Source organism: Falco naumanni, chromosome 5 (assembly GCF_017639655.2).
Source record: "Falco naumanni isolate bFalNau1 chromosome 5, bFalNau1.pat, whole genome shotgun sequence".
Classification (NCBI taxonomy): Eukaryota; Metazoa; Chordata; class Aves; order Falconiformes; family Falconidae; genus Falco; species Falco naumanni.
In genome coordinates, this window is record NC_054058.1 from 26,193,835 (window position 1) to 26,215,003 (window position 21,169).

General features: G+C 39.1%; 1 protein-coding gene across 3 annotated transcripts in view; it reads left to right on the forward strand.

Moving 5' to 3' along the window:
• Positions 1-21,169, forward strand: part of FGD4 (FYVE, RhoGEF and PH domain containing 4) — a 110,955-nt gene that overhangs the window by 15,337 nt on the left and 74,449 nt on the right. Inside the window, exon 1 of one of the 3 annotated variants that reach the window (XM_040594036.1) lies at positions 19,275-19,362. The exons of the other annotated variants lie outside the window; for them this stretch is intronic. Coding sequence (XP_040449970.1) covers positions 19,353-19,362 — 10 coding nt within the window. The 5' untranslated portion in view covers positions 19,275-19,352. Of the gene's footprint in view, positions 1-19,274; positions 19,363-21,169 lie in introns of those variants that run through there. 3 annotated transcript variants of the gene reach the window in all.

Sequence of the window (21,169 nt, forward strand, 5' to 3'; positions counted from 1 at the left end):
AGTACGTTCCCTACAGCAGCCATGCACACATAGCGATGGGGAAGGCCAGCTTTAGACATTGGACTGTCGGGTTTTTCCAACCCTGGCTGCTGTTCGTTGGGCTGGAGCTGGTGGTGTGGCCGCCGTAGTGCTGTGCTCTGACGGCAAAGGCTACTGCTGTATTTCCAGCTGGCTGTGATTCAGCAAAGTTAGTCTTGTTTTTCCTTCCAACTAGCGATTATGGGCCTGGCCTACAGATTGCATTTTGATTTAGCAGTTGCTAAGGGCATAATTTTAAAAGCTAGGGAAGCTCCTTAGAGGTTCTGAGTTTTTCATACCCAGTGGAAAAGGTGAACTGGTAACAGTATTGGTTGTATGTGGAGTGTATATGGAGGAACATACTCTCTAATGGATTACAACAGGTCCATGTGTCTCTGAGTATTGTCGTCATCCCATCTGCCTGTCATCAAACTCCTTGGCATAGTTCCCTATATCTTCTTTTATATGTATGTTCAGATGAAGGTCCTCACTTGGCACAGTTTTTAACAAACAGGTACCTGACTGACGTGGAAAGAACTGCATGCAAGGTGAATGTTCGTATGCTGAACTTTTAAAACCTCTTTGAAACGCTTGAGTACTGACCTACAGCCAGTAAACCAGGTTTAGTTTCTCTAAGGTTTAGTTTAACTGAATCATTTGCAAATACTCTGTGCCTGGTAATGCAATGATTCAACAGAAAGGGTTGCGTTGAGTAAATTGGCCATGTGTTATGAAAGGTAAGGGGATTTCTACCCTATCAGCTATATATTTATATCTAATCAGACCTGGTCTTTTTTATGTTCAAGGTGAAAAATATGACCAGGTAGAACATAGATTTGTTTCCCACAGACTTCACTCAAAAGAACTCTCTTTCACAGAATAATCTGTGATTAATCATGAAGTGGTTACGTTTAGCATGTTAGTTTTCTAACTTTCAAAGTCTAGAATGAAAACAGAGTGATTTACCTGCATATTTCTTTCTTTATCAGTGGCTATCTTGGAGCTGGAGATCACTGACAGAAATATGGAATTGAGGATAGACTGCCTATGGAAATGGATAAAGATTATTATTGCTGGTAAAAGACCCTTAATTTTTTAGTGGTCAGAATTCCTTTTGCTGTAATTCCTGCGCTATCCTTTTCATATCTGGAGTGCGGTTACTTACGCTGAATAGCAAAACCTTTCCAAAACTCGGTTTTGCTTTCTGCTTCCATGGCGATAGATGGCCTTACAAAAAAATCAAGTGCAAATGCAACCTTCTTCTCATTTTCCCAGACTCTGTGTAACTTAGCATTTCACAGTTGCTTTCAAAGACTGTTCCAAAAGCTTAGTGAATCCTGTTCTGAATCTGTCAGTGAATTCTGCTGACTGTTGGCAGAATAAATTTGTCTCGGCAACTTTCCCTTCTGTCCCTCCTTCTTACGACCGAGCAGTGTAACAAGAAATGATGTACAAGTTAATGGCTATGTTTTTTTGGACGTAAGAAGCAGATGTACTTGTCAAGTGTGCTTCCATCTAAACAAGAACAAGCGATCCCTAGGACTGTTTTGTCAAATTGGAGGTTAAAACACTGGATCGTGTACTATGTCATGTCCAAAATTAGTAAAAACATCTGACCCATGGTTTTGAATTAAATGTGCTGGTATACTTAAATGACTTTAAAATTGTATTTCATCTACCCCAAGTATATCTTGTTGCCCACTTCAAGTCTTTGACCTGACTGGGAAACTCAGTCCTGGTCTTACTAAATTATCACGCTGAGTGATCAGTAGCAGCCCCCGTACAGTGATGGTAATTCACAAGATGACATAGACCAATCTAAGATCAATGGCACCATGAGCTGACCACTTCACAAGACTGAAATACTCCATTTATCTGCAGTTGGAGATTGTCTGGCTGCTGTTAGATTTCTGGAATTTTAAGTGAGAACTTTGAGATATTTTTCGATTTTAATGGAAAACCAGTATTTTTTGGTCTCGTTAAAATAAGTCTTGATATTCCAGACAGAAAATTTTTCATGGTTTCATCTTTTCAAAAATAAAAAAATGTATTGTAGATACCCAGGATTTTGATCTGATGCCAAGTCTGTGTTGCCAATAATATATCTAAATTTTTATTCTGTATTCAAGCAGTTCTGTATAGCAGGTAATACAGTTTTGAGAGGATTGAGGCTCTTTGCAACTTACTTCTTCAAATCCAGTGTGGTTTCCTTTGTAATATTCTCATTTGTATATGTATTTTGCACCTCAGGAGAATATCACCAGCCTTCAAAGGTTTTGCAAATATTTTCTTTGCTAGAATATTTTTGACCTATTTATCACTGTCTGTATGGTGGATATAGTTTTACTTCCAGAATTGTCCTCGTTGCAAAAGAAACCTTAAAGGATCAGTAACCCTCCCTCTTGTTTCAAAAAAACAGGAGCCAGCTACTGTGTTTTATTCATTGATATCTCTATCTTACAGGACAAGTAAGTATTAAAGCTTCATGTTGCTGTATAAGGCACTTGAAAAGAGTACAGTGCACAAGATTGGAGGTGATGTTTCTATATATGTATTTGGGGTGTTTTCACACTGTAGTATTAAGTTAGAGAGGTGAGAACTACTTAGCTGATTATTGCTTTTGTACTGCTCTGCTGATGCTGAGATGGCTTTGACAGCATTGTGATGAAGAGACGTCCTTAGTATACAACGACTACAAGCTGTTTCACCATCAGGAGACTGTTTTCTATGATGTCATTACTTAAATCACTGGAAGCCGTGATCTCTCTTGTGTCCTGGATCTCCTACATAAATGACTTCTTCCTTCAGCCAAATAACTGGAGTAAGATGAAGCATATTTACGACAATCTCACAACTATTTGCAGTGTGGATGCCTTGTTTTAAAGGTAAAATGGAAAGGGTCAGGTGTCTTAAAAAAGATGTGGCCCTTGGGTATGGGTGACAAAAATCCAACTCGTTATTGATGTCGACTCAGGATTTTCAATAGAAATGATAGGCAATGCTCAGCAGGCAACAAAACGGCTCTGTAAGGAATGGTGGAGTGCAGTCTAAATATATATTCTCCTGGTAGCTACAGTAGTGTGCTGTCCATTCATCCAGACACGCTTGTAATGTTCATTTAAGTATCTGCTTTCCTGGAGTGTGTGTTATGCGTGCCGAGTGTGACAGTAAGAATGAAGGGGAGGTGTTCTGAGCTTGTGTTGGGTCTTACCATCTTCCTATGCATCCCTAGGGAGCAGCAAATTAGTTTGAGAGGAGATATCAGAAGGTAGAAATAAAGCTCTCACTTTATGATTTTTCTGTTTTCGAAGTAACTGAAAAGTTCAATATTCTAGTGAAGAAAAACTCTCCCTCTAGTTTCGGCCTTGAAAGCCACAAAAGGAAGTGAAAGACAGCGAGCCCTTCAGTGTGTAGGTTGTGCAGTCACCTCTGGTGTCGGTGCTGAGGATGTGAGCAGGAAGTCAGCGTGGTGTAGAAAGAAGCAGCTTTTGACCTAAGGAGGAGAAGTGAATCCATAATTTTTAAACAAATGCTGTTAAATGTCTTCACTGTTAAGTAAATGCACTTCTGTCTACTCACAGTAATGTTTCAGAATAATAAGGGTACAGTATGCTATGGGTATCATCATCTTCCACAGAGCTTTTTTTTTCTTACTGCAAATATTTAATGTAGTAGATATTTAAGCAAAAAGGTAGTTGAGGATTTGTTTACCTAGAGACATAAAAGGGCAAAAAGAGAGAGAAATTTAAAACTATATTCTATTCTGCCAAAAATATTATTCAGAACTAAAATAGTCTCCTAAATTTCCACCTATAGTTAATTATGGTTCTCTGTTTCTAAATCATGCATAGGGAAAAGCAAAAGTATTGTTCGGTGCAGTCAGTCGGACAGGCATGAGAGCAAGGTTCAAAGTGATCCATACTTCACCCAGGGTTTTCTGTACAGGTGTAACAGCTAAATAGGGCATTTTTCTGAGGTACTGAGTTTGAGCTCTTCTGAAAACCAGTTCATAATTTACAAGTCTAAATATTGGATTTGTATTTCTCACTTTAGGCAAGCAAACCAACAGATTCAGGTGCATAATTTGAAAGAATAGTGTCAGTTAGTACATTCCTATGTGTTGTGGATATTTTTGGAAATCCAACAAATGTATTAAAGTGTTTTAAAAAGTTTATCTGCTCCTTTTCACAGCGTTAAATTGTCAGTAAAAGCAAAACCTAACCTGGCAAATGGCATCTGCAAACAGCTGAGGATTGTGCTGCAGTGAAAATGTGAGGTCTAGAAGGCAGTAATTAGAGAGGCTAGTCAATACTTGTTAATGAAGGCAGTGCTTGTGCTCTCTCTTTGAAGGGGGAGCAAAGCAACGCTGCCCTTCCTGTGGTGCCTTATTGACCTGCTACAGCAGCCGTCTCTGCTTGCATGGCTCATCCGTGGAATAATTGGCATGCTGTCTTTAAGAATAAATAACCTATTTTCCAAAAGTGCTGGAAATAGTTCAAGAAAAATGGATGACACAGGATGCCAGGGGTTATGTCTCCGTATGTGTGCACACAATTACAAGGTTTTTTGGTGGGATTTACAAGCTCTAATAGCTGCCTTTTTAGGAACCATTTTCACATACATTTTTTAATGTAGCTTTGGGTTTTGTTAAATAGATCAGTCTAACAGGGTTTTACTTGTAACTTGAAGGAGGGGCATTTAGTCTGTGAACTGCTTGCTGCTGTAGAAGGAGCAATGAAATATGAGGTGTTTGGCTGACAAGCTTTAGAAATTCTTCTCTTAGTAATTTAAAAACCTCTGAGAGAGACTCCTGCCACGTAATTACTGTATGTGATGTCTATGCAGTAGCCAGGCATCTTACTGCCCTTGAATTTGCATTTTTTCCACTCCTTTATTTGTGCTGTTCCCATGAACAGTTTTTCCGCTTTTTTCCTGGGATGCCAACTCCTAGGAGGTGATCAGAATAGTTGGCTTGTGGCAGTGACCTCTTTTTTATTGTAGCTGTCAGAGCAAGTTTGCCAGGGTCAAAGACAGAGAAAGGGTTACTATTAGAAAATGAGTCTTTGCATGGCGTTTCCTTTAAGGCTGTTCTAATTCTGGCTTAAGATGAAGAACATGTCACTGAGGTCTCTGTTACACTGTTTAGTTCCACAATTACAGAAGAATGTACCAAAGAGGGAGAGCTGCACATTTTCACATGACAGAGGAAAACTACTATTTATTTCCTCTTGGAGCAAGGTGAATGAAAGAGAAGTTTTGGGAATTCCTCTAGGAAACATTAGTAAATAGTTTTAACCAGTTTTATTCAGGGTAGTTACAATGCCATGAGCAAGAAAAACTAGTACAAAGCCCAAATTCTGCTTCTTCAATTTATCATGCTTGTTATGCTTATTAGCATGAATTGGTAGTGAACAAGGCTGTTCTCAGAAACTCTTACAGCACCCTGTAAATATGCCTGGTAAGGTTGCGATACAGCACAGTATTCCCAGAGTGGCTCCACATAAAGCAAAATATTCCTTCTGGTGACTCCTGGGCTTACAGTGTTCATGATTCCTGAACCTATCATTTGCAAGCCTCCGTTGGTGTATACAGATTCACTTCTTTTCTTCTTTAAGAAGGCTTCAGGTACTGAAAATGTTTTATTTCTCAATTAATACCGAGAGCAGTGACCACTTAAATCTTACTAGTGTTCTAATGGAAAAGACTTTTTGGAAGTGGCTTTTGTTAGGACTACTCTAACTTGCCAGTAGCAAGATGGTGCAGTGACAGGCCACTGGTGCTAGTTGTAGACTTTGGATTGCCAGCCTAATCTTACAGACACTTAAAACTACTTTGCCATTGTGTTTACACATAACTTTAGTAGGGTTGACCTGCTGGTATGTTGAAACCATTCTGGACCTGTATTTGTCAATAGCTTTCTCTGTAGGTGGTTTATATTCTGATGTTTACAGTTCTTTAAGTGGTGGAATCTTGATCTTAGTGTGGAGACTACTCCAAATACTGCTTCTGTGCTCATAGATAAAGGGTTATGAATTCAACCAGGTGGGGGCCTTAGCAGAGGTTGTGACTGGGGAGAGAATAAAGGGAAGTCAGGCTTTTGAGCGGAATCATAGAATGGTTTGGGTTGGAAGAGACGTTAAGACCATCTAGTTCCAAACCCCCCTGCCATGATCAGGGACACCTTCCACTAGACCAGGTTGCTCAATGTCCCATCCAACCTGACCTTGAACACTTCCAGGGTTGGGGCATCCACAACTTCTCCAGGTAACCTGTTCCAGTGTCTCACCACCCTCACAGTAAAGAATTTATTCCCAATATCTAATCTAAATCTACCCTCTTTCAGTTTAAAACCATTACCCCCTGTCCTATTGCTACAGGCCTTGCTAAAAAGTCTGTCTCCATCTTTCTTATGAGCCCTCTTCAAGTACTGAAAGGCCACTATAAGGTCTCTCTGGAGCCTTCTCTTCTCCAGGCTGAACAACCTCAACACTCTCAGCCTGCCTTCACAGGAGAGGTGCTCCAGCCCTCTGATCATCCTTGTGGCCTCTGGACTCACTCCAACAGGTTCATGTCCTTGTATTGGGGGTCCCGGAGCTGAACACAGTGCTCCAGTCCTCACCAAAATTGCAGGTTGTAGTTCAGGCTTATATTTCCCTCTTTCTCTGGTAAATCTGCTTGCAGTAGTTAACTTGAAGTGCAGCTGGGGCCTTGTTTGGGAAAGCATAACCTCAAAGCACAAGTCTTGTATGACTAAAGAATGAGCTATATTGGGTGTATCTGTTAGTACAGTTTGAGAGATGAAAAGTCTTATTTAGATTTAGATGCTTCTTCTCTGCTGCCTTGATGGAACCGTGAAGTCCTTGTCCTTCAGCAGGGCTGTGTGTGCTTTGAAGTAGTGAGGGAAGAAAATGATGCTTTAAACAAGGCATTTGTGTTCTTGTAGAACACAGTGGAAAGTACTGATGATCTGAATATGAAATACCATTTTCAAGGGAAAATGTTTGCTTAGAAGAAAATACATTAAAATTATATTGCTAATTCCAGTTCTGTAAATTTTACAGAAGCCAGGCAGAGGGGGAAGGAGAGAGAGTTCAGTTTTGGTTTTGTAAATCGAAAGAACAAAGCACAGTTGACTGATAGACAGCACTTCTAGAAACTATGGCAAGTATGTCGCCCATTAAAAAAAAAACAACAAACCAAACACCACCACCTTCCCATCTTCCTAAGCTGCTGCTTGCGTGTCTAAAGTAAACAGGACAAACCAACCTACCTGCATTCAGGAAAGTGTAACAATGTCGTCTTGTGCCAATCCTATACTCACTTCATTTGTAAACTTTGTCAGATGGGGACTTCAAATTCATATTAATAAGCACCTATAACCTCTGTATTGACTTTGAGACAGAGTCCAGAAATAATCTGTTCCAGCGTTACTGAGGTATATGAGCCCAGGGCTTGCAGTGGTCTCAGGTAAAACTGTAAACAGCACAGTTGTTAACTGAAGTTTGCAGCTGTAATGTGCTTTAAGAAGTAAAAAGGGAGGGAAAGCAAAAATGCAAGTTCTTTCCAAACACAGAGTGGAGGCTTTAAGCGGATGATAAAGTAAGGGTCCTGTGTCACATTGGGGTGGTGCTATCTGCAATCCGCTCAGCAAGTCCTTCACAAGAGGCTTAAGCATTGCTTTTGCCATACTTCTTCCACAGGCTCCAGGCTGTGAGGGAAGCAAGGGTTGTGACTTAGGTAGAATGTAATGTGTATGTGTTCGTGTGCTTGTCTGTTGTGCTGCTGGTACTCACAGACGTGCAGCAAGGGAAACGAGTATATTGAGGTAGAGCAAATTGGAAGAACAGGTAAAAGAAAGCAGAATAGGTTATGTGTGAGGTGACATGGTAAGTGGAGTAGGTGAGAAGGTGGACAGTCTAGAAGTTGTCCTTTCTGTATAGAATGAGTTTTCTCCTTTAAAGTTTGGTTTGGAAGCAAACATATACATGATCTGCTTTGGGTGAATTCAGCAGCTGAATGTGATTGCACGCTATTACCAGAACCCAAACGAATCATGAACAACTCTAACATTCTAATGTCTTCCTAGTGAATTTACACACAACGGGAAACATGCCAAGTTTGTTTGGTTTTTAGACTTACAGCTCATTACCTTTCAGTTTCCATAGTTGGTCTCAGCTGCCGCTGAGCCCTTCCCCAGGCTGCTGTAGGAGGAGTGAAAGAGCCAGCCCACTCCTCCTCTGCAGCTGATGGCCCTCTGATCCTACTGGTGGCATCCCTTCTGGAAAGGTCAGTCTACTAATATGGTTCTGTCCCCCATTTTTCTTAACCCCTGCTTTTGGGTTTTTTGCGTCTTTCCTTCTGATACCTTTAATGATCTGGTTCAAGGCTTGCCAGACGTTGCTGTAAAAAAGACAGTAAAAGTTACTGTTCTTTTCTGGCCTCCTGGGACCATTGAAAGTGGTTCTATCTGAGTTGTGTGCCATAGTTCATGAAGTCCTAGCCCTGTACTCTTTTGCCTACTGCCATGTTGTGTGATCTTCCTGTGAATTCTTGTCTTTAGGATTCTGACATTGCCTAGAAATAGCTCGTGGTCATTTTTGCATCAGACTGCACTGTAACTGTGAGATTTGTGGAGCATAAAGACTGTTGTACACAGCACTGTAACTGCAATGCAAATCAGTTCTGATGAAATACAGTCTTTATGTAGTGGAGGTTCCCAGTGATCACCTAGGTCTCTCAGAGAACAGCTTGTTTCTTTGTGAAACCTGACTTGAGTCTGTTTTGGTTTTTGTTTTTGTTGTGGTTTTTTGTTTTGTTTTGTTTTTGTTTTTTTTTTTTTTTTTTTAAGTAAGTATTCCTCAATACTACTTTATATCCCTGTAATAGTCAAAATGAAACTGGTGAGCCAGTATCAGTGTGTGCAACTAGATTTATTTTTAAAACTTCCTTCTTTATCTTGAATGTATTCCAGATAGATATTCCTACCTTCATACATTTGGAAGATACAGCCAGTGTCTGATAGATAACTCTAAACTTGATAAATTTTCTTTGACCTCTTACACACCTTGAGACTTGAACTTCCAGATACCATTATTGTATATGTATTTGTACCAGAGGAAAGGCTTGGCTAAGAAACACATATTTTGTGAAGAAGGCATTTTTTAACTGACTTGTACAGTGTGAATGTTAAATTATTACTATTATTTTGAATCGTGATTGAATGTACTCAACCCACTCTGTGCTTCTGACAAACTTCTGTGGTGTCCTGTTCAGTCTTTAGTTTTTCTCTCTTGTTCTGTGTCCCTCGATAAGAGTCATGAGGCTGGATTTTGAGGTTCCTGTTTTGTGTGCCAGTTTGTTCTGTAAATAGGAAAGTAAATGGCTGGCTGGCCGCTTTTTCAGCAGGAAGTGTATGCTGCCTTAGAGATATGTCTGACTGTCACTGAAAGTAACAGCCACGCTGATTGCTGTGAAACAGCAGTGAGATATAATAACCATGATTGAATTGCTTCTGTTGTGATAATGGTGGAGGGGAATGCTGTAAAATAATAAACTGTCAGGTAGCAGTAGAATTCTGCCTTTTTTTAGTATAATTTTGTGGTTTCCAGTAGCTTCTACTTTTTGTCATGCTTGTTACATAGACATTTAAGCTTGTATAATAATGATATCTGATGATAGTCATCAAGTCTTCTGGCAAATAATCATCTTCAGTGTGGAGTAGTGCCCCACACACATTGGGTACTGGTCACCCTTGTAACTACAGAGGAACAAAATTACATCTGCCGGTTCCCTCAAAACTGGTAAATTTTACATCATTCTGTTGCTTCTGATTTAAGGAGAAGGGTAGCAGAACTTCTGGCTAAAAGTTTATAGGCTGGAATAAATGTTTCCTGGTTTTCTTGAGTAATTAAAGTAAGTGTCAGCTGGTTCTGGGGGTGTTAAAGGACATGACACTGTGTGTACATATCTGGGTTTCTTCCTGCACCTGTCTCTGCTATGCTTTTTCTATCTCATGCTGTATGTAATATGTTTGAAACCTAAGTGCAGGTGTTATATAATGAATCACTTCCCTGACCCCACTCCCCCCGGTTTGGACACTTTTACGTCACTTCTTCCTTTATCATCCATTTGAGGGGATTCCTGTTGAACTCTCAGAAATATCACAAAGGTGATTTGATCATCCTTCACGACACTTCGGATATCAGTGCTATGCCATTCAGATTTTTCTGTTTTTAAAAAAAAAAATCTTAAAAAAGTCATACTTTTTATAGTTTAGGTGCAAGCACACTGTTATGTGGGGAAAACCTTGATACTTTTTCTTGGGTTGTTTGTTTTTTTTTACTAGATTTAGCCCTTTTAAGTCCTAAAATACTTGAAAGTATGCTTATCACCAGTGCTTCTCTAAAATCTCAAGAGATGGCATTGCTGAGAGCTCTGTACATGAATAATCTTAAAATACTGAGAGAAATTTTATATCTGCTGTCTTCCCAGAAGCACCATGCATCACCCAGTAAAAATAGATTTGTGATGATATAGTAGTAGCAACATTCTCAGTCTAGAAGTTGTTCCCTTTGGAGTGGGATGTGTGGAACTGAATTCAGATGGACACATGAGAGACTGGCAGCTCTGTGGGTAGGGATCTGAGCAGAAAAAAGCAACATCAGTTGCATTTTTGAAATAGCTGTTTTGAAGCTGAACCTGGGAAATCACGAGATGATGTTTAACAAAATTCCTGGTATCCTGGCAATTTGCTCTCTTCTCCATGGAATTTTTCCTTACAAGGTCAGTACTTAAACTCCCCAGCGGCATTTTTTTTAATATACTTTTAGAACAGCTAACTCTTTAAACTTGGCAGAGACAAGCAGCTGCAACCCTAAAATGATCCTTGGCAGTTGACTACAGCTTTCCCCAGCTGGCAAGTTTTCCTGTTGTTTTCCTCTTCCCTTTTGTGTCAGGCAGTTGATGATATTTGTTTGTCCTGTAAGGGGAGAGCAGTTTCCTCCATCCCATATTAGAACAAAGTCTGACTTTTATTTTGATTCCTGGGTCACTTTTTTTTCCTCTTTCATGTAGCTGCTTAAAAACACCATGGGTGCCATCCAGAACTGCATGTTCGTTTTTCGTGCTTTATAAATATCTGCATAGCCTCACGTAACGAGTGAGTGTTTCCTCCTTGCGCTTTCATAGTGAGATTCAGTGCTATGGTTACCCACAAGAAGTCTGCATGGACAATTAAGGAATATGTTGAGGACAAAAAATTAATTGTGGAGCCAAAGAATTTGAACCTAGACTTCTTAAAGTAATTCAGTGGTGTACCATCAGACTTGTTCTCTTTTGTCATGATTTTTTTTTATACTTTAAATTCCTTGTGTAGGAATATAACGTAGTAATTCCTTCCCTGATTCCTGTTTGGATTACAGTGTTTCCCAGATTTTGTCATGGATAGCTTTCTGTTCTCTTGGTTCAAAGCATCTCTAAGACAAATGCAGGTATCTATAAACTGTATGCTTGAATGTGAGGAGAACACGGTGTGGTGAGCTTTATTCTTTAAAAAGGATGATCATGTCCTGTGCTCCTTTCTAGTATTTAATAGAGTTCATTTATCTCATAGAAGGTAAAGTCACATATCTAATTTGAAGGGTTTATTAAATTAACTTCTACGTATTTTCTATGATATGGTCTTGATACTCTTTTCTTAAGTCTAAGCTTAAACTCTGTTGCCCCAGAGTACTCCTGTAAATTATTTTTCCTGCCTTAAATAAACTAACCAAGAATTAATAGATGTAAGTGAAAATTCAAAACAAGTGAAAAAAGTCCAAATTATTTTTTTCTGAGGTATGAACTGCATTGTTTTATGGGGTATTTTAGCAGCTGTGAGTATTGTTAGTTTCCAAATTGATGACACGTGGTGTTCAAGGGAATTTGCTTGTGACTTTAGCTAAGGTCCAAGGTCTCAGTGTGCTTCATCCATGGAAATTGCCTGCAAACTTATCTTCTGTGAATTAAGATACATTGATATAGCTATAATTTATACTTTTCTGCTTCTTCCTAATGCTGTTTATGCTTTTCTGCTTCTTCTTAATCCCAACCCCCTCCAAATAAAAGCCAAAGAACCCAAACCTAACATGTTAATCTGATATCTAGTATGTCCATTTATTTCTGTATGAATAGTTGTGCTATGCTTTGATACACCAAAAATGTACAAATTCTTTCCCTTCTGTGAAGTTACTAAGCTCTTAAAACACTTTAAAGGACCTTTTGGGAAAGAAACCCACCAAAACAGTTTTGCAAAGTTGTTCTTGGCTTTTTCTTGTTTGTTTTCTTTCTGTCACATACACAAACAGTTTTGGGCAGGAAAGAAACCTGAAGCACTGGAAACTAAGCTGATAAGAAAGACAATAACTAACTTACTGATGTTCTTGAGGTACTTCAAGCAAATTGCTTTACTTTGAGTATAATGTAGTGTTAAACTGTGGTATGAGGAACCACCTCAGCTCTACTTCATTTTAGGAATGTTGCCCTTTGGGTAAGGACGTGATGGTCAGATAGCAATTCTGGCTCTGAAAGCAATTTTAGCAGTCTTCTGGAGGACATGGGTCAATTTACAGGCCAGCCAAATTACAGTTGCTGCCTGGAAGACAGGCAAAGGAGAGGAATCCCTTTTTCCTGGGTTAATACCAGTGTTGATACTGTTCCATATTGCCACTGACTACCTGGACAATGGAAAGAAAGGCATCTTCATCAACTTTGTGGATGACGCTAAACATGGGAAGGGAGCAGTCAATATGGGTAAGATAGGGATGCTTTTCAGAAGGACTTTGTCAGGCTGGAAAAATGGATTGAGAGAAGCCTCATGCAGTTCATCGTGGGCAAATGAAAGTTTTGGTATTTGGGTTGGAAAATCTCTGTGCAATAGTACAGGCTGTTGGTTGGAGAGCGGTGCTGCAGAAACGGGGAGCTGACGAAGAGGAGGAATGTGAGTCAGCAGTGTGCCCTTGTGGTGACACAGGACCAGCTGCAGCAAGTCAAGGAAAGTGAGTCTTTCAGTGACAGTTCTGTGCCTGTCACGCCACAGCTGGAGTATTGTGTCCAGTTGTGAGCTCCCTCGTGCAAGGAAGATGTTGACAAACTGGAGCAAGTCCAGTTGACCAAGAGGATCAGGGGTTGCCACACATGACATAAAGAGCCTGACAGTAGTGGGCTTGTCCAGAAGAGACATCTATGGAGTAACTTATTGCTATTTTCTGTCACCTAGTGGGGGTGTGTGTGGAGGTGACAGAGACAGACTCTTGGAGATGAACAATATTGGCCAAGAGGCAACAAACGCAACTGCAACAAGTGAAATTCCACCTACGTGTCAGGGGAAGAAAAATTTGGCATCAGGGTGTTCAAACACTGGAAGAGATGCCCAGACAGTCTGTGGAATCTCCATCCTTGGAGACACTCAGAGCTCAATTGCCAAGACCTTGAGCAACATGATCTAAGCTGGTCCTACTCTGAGGAGGGAGTTGGACTAGATTACCTTTAAGGTTCCTTCAAAACTAATTTTTTGTATGAGCCGGGGTAGGAGGAAAAGTGGCTTGAACCGGATGGGGTCTAACACTTGGTAGATTGCCTGTTGTGATCTGCAAATGCTCCTGTAAGAGTGTAGATGCCTGACTGCTTAGCTGGAAATATGAATGGCCCAAAGCATACAGAGAGTTTCCTTTTATCTAACTTCATTCAATAATTTGCAGTAACACTTTGGGCAGTGACTCTCTTGCAGCAGTAAGACAGTAAGAATATTTATTACAAGATGGGCCACACTAAAGGAGCTCTTACTGAAATACTGTTTTTCATTGGCTGCTGTTCTGTGTAAGGCAGATAAATTAGTTGTTTTGCTTCCTATAGTAAAGACAGAAGTACAAACTCCTTTGACTTGGATAGCAAAAGAAACCATGCAGCATTTTGTAGTTGTGATTCATGCTCCCTCTAGTTCAGCACCTTAGCTGTAAGAACTTTTCTCCTGTAGATGATTTATTTGCCGTTCATGGCTTCATTTTCTAAGGAAGTTATTCAATTATATACTCATTGAATATATCATACAATATGTGATATTATATCTTGAGACATCTTCCTTGGTATTTTAGTTACTGTGATGGTCTGTCCTGAAGGAACTGCAGACTTAATATAAAATTTCTTCTTGAACAGTCATTTTTCATTTTTCCTTCTAGTATCCAGGTACATAATAAGGTGCCAGCTAAGATGATAATGCACTCTAGGATCCAAACCTTGCAAAAGTGGATTCCTCAAATGGGAGCAGCAAATACAAGCCTGTTACAGCTGTGTATTTAATGGCTTGATTTTTGAATTTATTGCCCAGCATCAGACATCTGCTTTGAAAGTCTTTTATGAAAATATCATCATACAGGCAAATAGTTTCAGTTCTGGAAAAGGCAAAAAGTCATAATCTTCACCACCCACCACCTCCAGTCAGTCATGGTTGTTGACAGAAAGGCTCAGCAATCTATTCTGATAAATGCCTGGGACATACTGCAACACCATAAATATGTTTGAGTCCTGTACAGAAAAGATAAAAAAATCCTTGGAAAAGGCAAATCTGACCTGGTTTGGTGTTTTGGGTTTTTTATGTGGTTTGTAAAGACTTTTTTTTTTAATTTTTCAAGGTATGAGTGCATACACTCATCAGAGATCCTTTAGCTGCAGTATGTCTTTCCATGTGCAACTGATTTAAAAGTCATAATGAGGATGTCCTAAACCATAAAAAGATTAGGAAGAAGCTAAAGAATAAGTAGCAATGTTTGCACTCTAAAATGGTGAGTCAGTGTCATGGGTGTATTGTGGCCATGGACTTGGCAAAATGCAGGACAGCTGTTCAGAATCTGCAGTGAAGTGACAGGGACCAAATGAAAGTGGGTATCTTTGTAAAAAATTTGCTTTTTATGACACTGATGACCTAAACACTTTTGTGTTTAAAAACAAATTATAGAAAAATTTCCAGTATGTATTATCTGAATAGTAATATAGATAGCACAAAGGTTTTGGCCTGAAGTAAACTTAAAGAGCTTTTGTGCTTGTTCAGCTCTGTGAGCTATTTCCAGTTTACTTGGCTCTTGCTGCATGAAAAAGTACTGTGTGCTGCCACTGATGATTAATAAAACTTACCATTTTAATTTAGAGGGAGATGTACAGAATGTACAGGTGTGAGGACAATTAGGTGTTGGCAACCTGATGTGATTTGAACATGATTAATAATAACTCTGTAGGGCCTGGCTTATTTATAGACTTAAATACCAAACAAACAGCACCACCCCCCCACCACCAGCCCTCACCTGCTTTGAAATGAAAACAGTTCTGTGCTTATGTGCACGTCAGGGTTCTCTAGCAGCTCCTCTTTTCCTTTAGCTTTCTTACAAACCTAATGATGGATCAGTTTTTGTTATCAAATTTTTCTGTTTCAAGGAGCTGTTCCCCCCCTCCTGCCCATTGGCTATTCTACTGAAATAGGATGTTGAGTAGATGAGTATAAAATTCCGCAAAGCCACTTTTTCCAGAATACCTGAGAATTTGACCCATTGCTGTGACATAGTGTATGCGCAACAAAATCTAAAAAGGGAGTACTAATTCATCCTGGTTGTTTATTAAAAAAAAAAAAAAGAAGGATGCTTATTGACTATAATCAAACATAGCTATTGTTTTGTTATTCTCCTGGGTATGGGAGAGACCATGGTATGAACATGGAAAAATTCCTCTGAACACACACATAATGTTTTTGCTTATTTTGGGTTAGAGGTTGGTAGTCTTCTGAAAATACGGGCCCTTGGCAGATTTTGGTTTCAATATTCAGTGAAGATATATGCTGTCAAACAGGGAAAGGAAAATAGCAAGAATGTTTACTATCATGTACTGTACTTATATAGGCTTCCTTATGCATCCCAAGAGACCTTGCCAGATCTTTCTGCTCCCAAATCCAAACAACTGAATCCCTCAAACCTCCAGAGAGGTTGTTAAGAAAGACAGTAAGGCTTCTTGTGGTTTACAGTGTCCTCATAGTCTAAGTAACTGTGACTAGAGTCTCTTTCGGCTATTTCTTCAGTGTTTCCCGAGCTTTTGGAAAAAACAAAATGGTTGAATTTTCCATTTTAAAATAAAATGTTGAGCAGTCTCTCCTTCCATTCAGTAGGCCACATAGGTCTTTCTAGCTTCCAGCTGCTGCTTTGGAGAGAGGTGGTAAATGTACAGGATGTATATTGTGTTCAGAGGAACACACGCTCAGTTTGGCAGCCTTCCACTGCTGTTTTGTGTTGAGTCAACTGAAGTATTTGTATCCATTTTTAGCATCATTTTTGATAAAACACAGATGTAGATGCCTTTGGTTTTACAACTGAGTGTCTTAAATTTGGATGTGCTAAACCTTCTCTTTGAGTTGGAATGGATGCATTTTGGAGATTTATTTGTTTTGGATCATGTAGTACTGAGTTAAAAATCTATTCTGGGTGCTCTGTCTCCGTTTTGTAGCTTCCAGCTATGAATGTCACAACTTATTAAAGTCTCTACTTGTTTTGTAGTAGAGTGACTGATTAATAGTTGAATCTGAACCCTGTTAGACTACGGATTTTGCTATGTTGTGTCCCATCATAGTATGGGAATGCCTTAAAGTTAGATTGCAATTTACTGAAGCAATAGAAATAGACTATTTGAAGAGACACACACACACAAAAAAAAAATCACTGTATTACAATGTGGCCTTAATTATTTGTCATCAAAGGCTTAAGGTAAGTTTAAATAAAATAATAGGAGTTCAAATAAATGGCAGTGTAATACATGATACAATGCTGCTGTATTCTAAGTAATTGTGGTCCAGATGAGTAAGTGCTCTTTGCAGAGTGCTGGATGCAGGTGTTTTCCTGTAGATAACAGCAATCACTCCTAATGGTTAGAGTGCTGATCAAATGTAACTCTGCAAAATGAAAAGCAGACTTTTTGTTTTATTCATTTCTGTTCAGCTATCACTTCCTTCTAAAACCTGAAATCGCAGGAAGAAAAAGAATGTGAAAATTCAGTATGCTGTTAAAGTTGCAGGAGGTTGATGGAAGTAATATGACTGAAAAGATTGTTATAATTCATACTGAGCTTTCAAATACTAGCTTCAGGCCCTGAAGAAAAACATAAGAAGGGTTTCTGGGAGAGATAGTAGACAGCATTAGAGATGATGATGTTTAAACTCCATTTTTTATGAGAATGCTGAGAATCTTAGCCCAGCTAGTAGTTAGGTGAAAATCAGAGTGTGGTTGAATTATGCTAGTAGCACCAGATGGTTTTCTAGTGAAGAACCATTAAAACCCAGTTCATAAATTCATTAGATGAACTGTCTGGCTGCACTGTATTTTTCTTTCTCTTCTGTTAGGCTGAGGTAGGTGTAGTGCATGCATTTGATGATGTAGTCTTCTCACAGCCATCTTCCCAGGATGGACTAGACATACAAGTTATGCTTCAGAGCTAAGCATTGGAATATGTAGTCCTCTAGTATTTCTTCTATTAATATATTTCTGGAACTGTCCTATTGATCATTAAATGACAATTTTCTGAAATCTAAATTTTCACATTTTATGAAGCAATAGTACAGTAGACATGTGCTGCTCTTTTTCTTTTAGCTTATTGTACCTCCTGTTGTAAAAAAAATAAATATCTATTTGAGGAGGAGATACTCCAGTGGGTGTTAGTCTTCCTAGTGCAGCTGTTTGTGAAGGGCACTGTCCTGCAGGGATGGGGCATGCATGCCCCTTAGCATGTATGGGGCAATTAATCTTGACTTTGCAAGACTTTATTTTATTTTTCTGCATTGCATTACTGTTATGAAAGTTAACAAAGTCTTCAGTAGTTTCTCAAAAATAAAAGAACACTAAGAAACCCCAAACCTCCAAAACCCATGTAAAAGATTTTATCTTTTTATTTGATTAATTTTGTCACTTTCTTAATGATTTCAAACTTTTCCCGATATGAGGTCTGTGAAACTCTTTCACGTGACACCTCAGATTTTCTAGAATTATTCTTCTGTTGCCAGGAGTTGGGACTTCTAGTATATTGAGAGATAATGATATTACCTGTTTTTTTCAAGTAATTTGTTTCTACAGCTGATGCATAAAAGTTGTGCTTATAGAGGGATTCACACATCCCAACTTCAAAGGGAGAAGACTGTCTGCAAGAGGCAGTTACACACAGTGCTCTGTATGATGTAGCTTATACCTCATTTCTTCAGAGATCTGTTGAAATGGGCTTTTTTTCTCTGTATGTAATGTACCTAAAGTGAGAAGTGAAGTATTTAATGGACTTCTAAAGAAGCTGCACAGAGCAGGTAGTGTGAGGTATCTGGCTGTCTAGCAGACTTTCTAAACAAAGCTGCTGGCATCTTCTATGTCTGATGCCATGGGATTTTGTTGTAAGGGTTCACTATTGTGGCGTGCTGAAAAAAGTCCTTTATTCTACCTGAAAATCCTCTAGTACCATTTCAGTAACATAGAAGTTAACGCAGAAGAGAGTCAGAAGGTTTTGAAGTCACTGCGTACATGTTTCTGTGCTCAATTTTGCATGGCTCAAACATGTAGCAGTAGAAGGCTTAGAGGCCTTCTGCTGAAATTTGATATAAAGACAACAAAGATAAGAAGCAAAGATAGAAGAGCACCAAATGCACTAAGATTGTTGTGTTTATGAGTTTCCTAGTACTGGAAGATAATAACTCACTACTAGACAGTTTAGTACTATGAAAAGAGTAGTGAGACTTCAAGCGCAAGTAACTTACACAAATCCCCTCTCTGAACTTCCTCATGTGTTTCTAGTTCTTCACAAACTAAAACACAGAACGACTCTTCTACATTGAATGACAGCCATTCTGCGTCGTCAGAACTGCCCATTATTTTTTTAAGAAGTAAGGGTTCTTAAAAGATCTTAAAGATGTGACTGGAATATAGCTTATATAATGCGGAAGAGCTATCTACAGCTTTCTACAGCTATAGAGTTCTCCTTATTGGTGACACTGAGTCAAATGAATCTTGACCTGTAAGGATTTTATGTCTTTTTAACTAAACATTTTCTTTGACTTAAGTTCCCACTCGCACAATCTGCTGCTACTCTGTGTTGAAATGTTTCTTCTTGCTTATTTCCTGAGCTATGTCACTAAGTTATGAAATTCAGAACTTCCTTTTTTATATAACGAGTTGATTATGTTCATTCAATGCCCAGTTTAAGGACTGTCTCCTAGATGGGCAGAGTTACTTGCGCAAAAACATTGGAATGTAAGGACTTCAGCTTGCAGTAATGATGCTCCTTTATAAGGCATGGGTTTCTGTAAGTAGACCTCTTTTTTTAATTTTTTTTTCTCTGTTTTTTAAATAATTTACTGATTTTGAAGTAAATTTTTGACCTGTGGGAGCCTCAGAAATATTGGAAAATAAAGATATGCATAGTTTTTTAATCCTGGCCTGTAGCTGATACACTTACAGAACTCTCTTAAAGAACTGGAGGACAGCAGGAGTCAAGGAAGTTCACTAGTAGCCTGTGATCAAATTGTCTGTGCAGGAGTGCATTCTGTAGTCTAGATCTAGTTTTTCTGCTAATATCAACAAGAAGCATGTTGCTTGCTGTCGTTGAGGAAGGATAAGTGATCTGTCAGCATCCAAGGGCAGATGGACCGAACTGCGCTCTCATTGCTTGGGTGAGCAGCAGCAGAAGCAGAACATGACTGTTTTGATCTAAGGCAGCTATCCCTACAATGAGAAGTTGAATCTTGTGACCTTCCTCACAGCACACAATAGATTTGTGTGCAAATTTGAACTTATTTTCTGACACTTTCCTAACCTTTCCTTCCTATTTTTCTGTCATGTGCAGTCTGAAAATAGTCATGATCTGTGAGAGTATAGAAGGGAGGGAAGCGGTGCATGTCACTGCAGCCCACCCACAGCATTAGATAACAGTGCATCACCAAATGTTCAGTTTTCATGGAAGTAAAGTTTAGATAATAATCTACTAGCTTGCCTATATTCTAGCTGTTTAAAATATAAATACAGGCAGACTGGATGGAGCATATTTCGCTATAGTGTAGATATACACTACATGTATGAATTTGCACTATATTGCGTTACTTGAGGGACATAGAAATGCTGTTAAATATTCATCCCTGTTTGTACTGCATGGCTTTGACTCAGTGAGCTCACCAGTGCTATAGCAGAGACAATTAAAACTTCAGCAGTGTTTCCAAAATTTTTTCTGGTGAGCAAGATCACTGTTTTAGTTCGGCTTTGTATGTGTGTATGTCAGTCATTACTACTTTCTCAGAATGTGTAGGAGTCTTTCTTTGGAGGCATATCTTGATTTACGTTGTTTATTTTTTTTCTTTATCCTTATATGTAGTAAATACTTCTGCAATTAAATACAAACTGTGAGAAGTCTAGACCTTTCAAGGTATTGGAGTAACCCATGTGCTAATATCCTTCCCTGCCCCCTTGTAGCAAAAGAGTAAGATCCTTGAAAGGTATGGCTCCTTCTTTGTTGTATTGTATGTTGTTAGCAGTAACAATACAAGCATTTGTGATATTCTTACTGCAAGTGAAATGCTGCATAGTAATAAACTATACTGGACCTGTTACTTATATTGAATATGATCTGAGAAAGAGAGAACATGTGATTTTGTGTGCTGTGCCTCTAATGGCATGTATTTGTCATGGGTCCACCTGGAAGCCCCAGCTGACCAAGACCACTAGTACCCATCAGATTTGTCTAAATAGTCTCTGCCAAAACCTTCGTTTTTGTGCAACTGTGAAACTCATCCTTGTGTTGCTCATCCTTGTGGGAGGAGGTAGACTGCAAAGAGAACTTTGAGACATTGAAATGTATACAAAATAAAAACAGAAATATTTTGGATGACTCTAGTGATACACATAGTTGCTGTCAGCCTAAGTGATACCTTAAATTTGGGATTTAAAAAAGCAAACCCACATGTGTGAGCTGGCACGAGAGGTAGGTGGAATTTTTAGTTTTTGTTGGTGTGGCCTTGGTGGCTACCAATAAATCCTGTGATACCACTTTTCCTTCCACTTGTCAGTGGAGCTGCCAGCTGTGGGCATGGATGGGGCATGCTCTACAACTGCTTGATCAA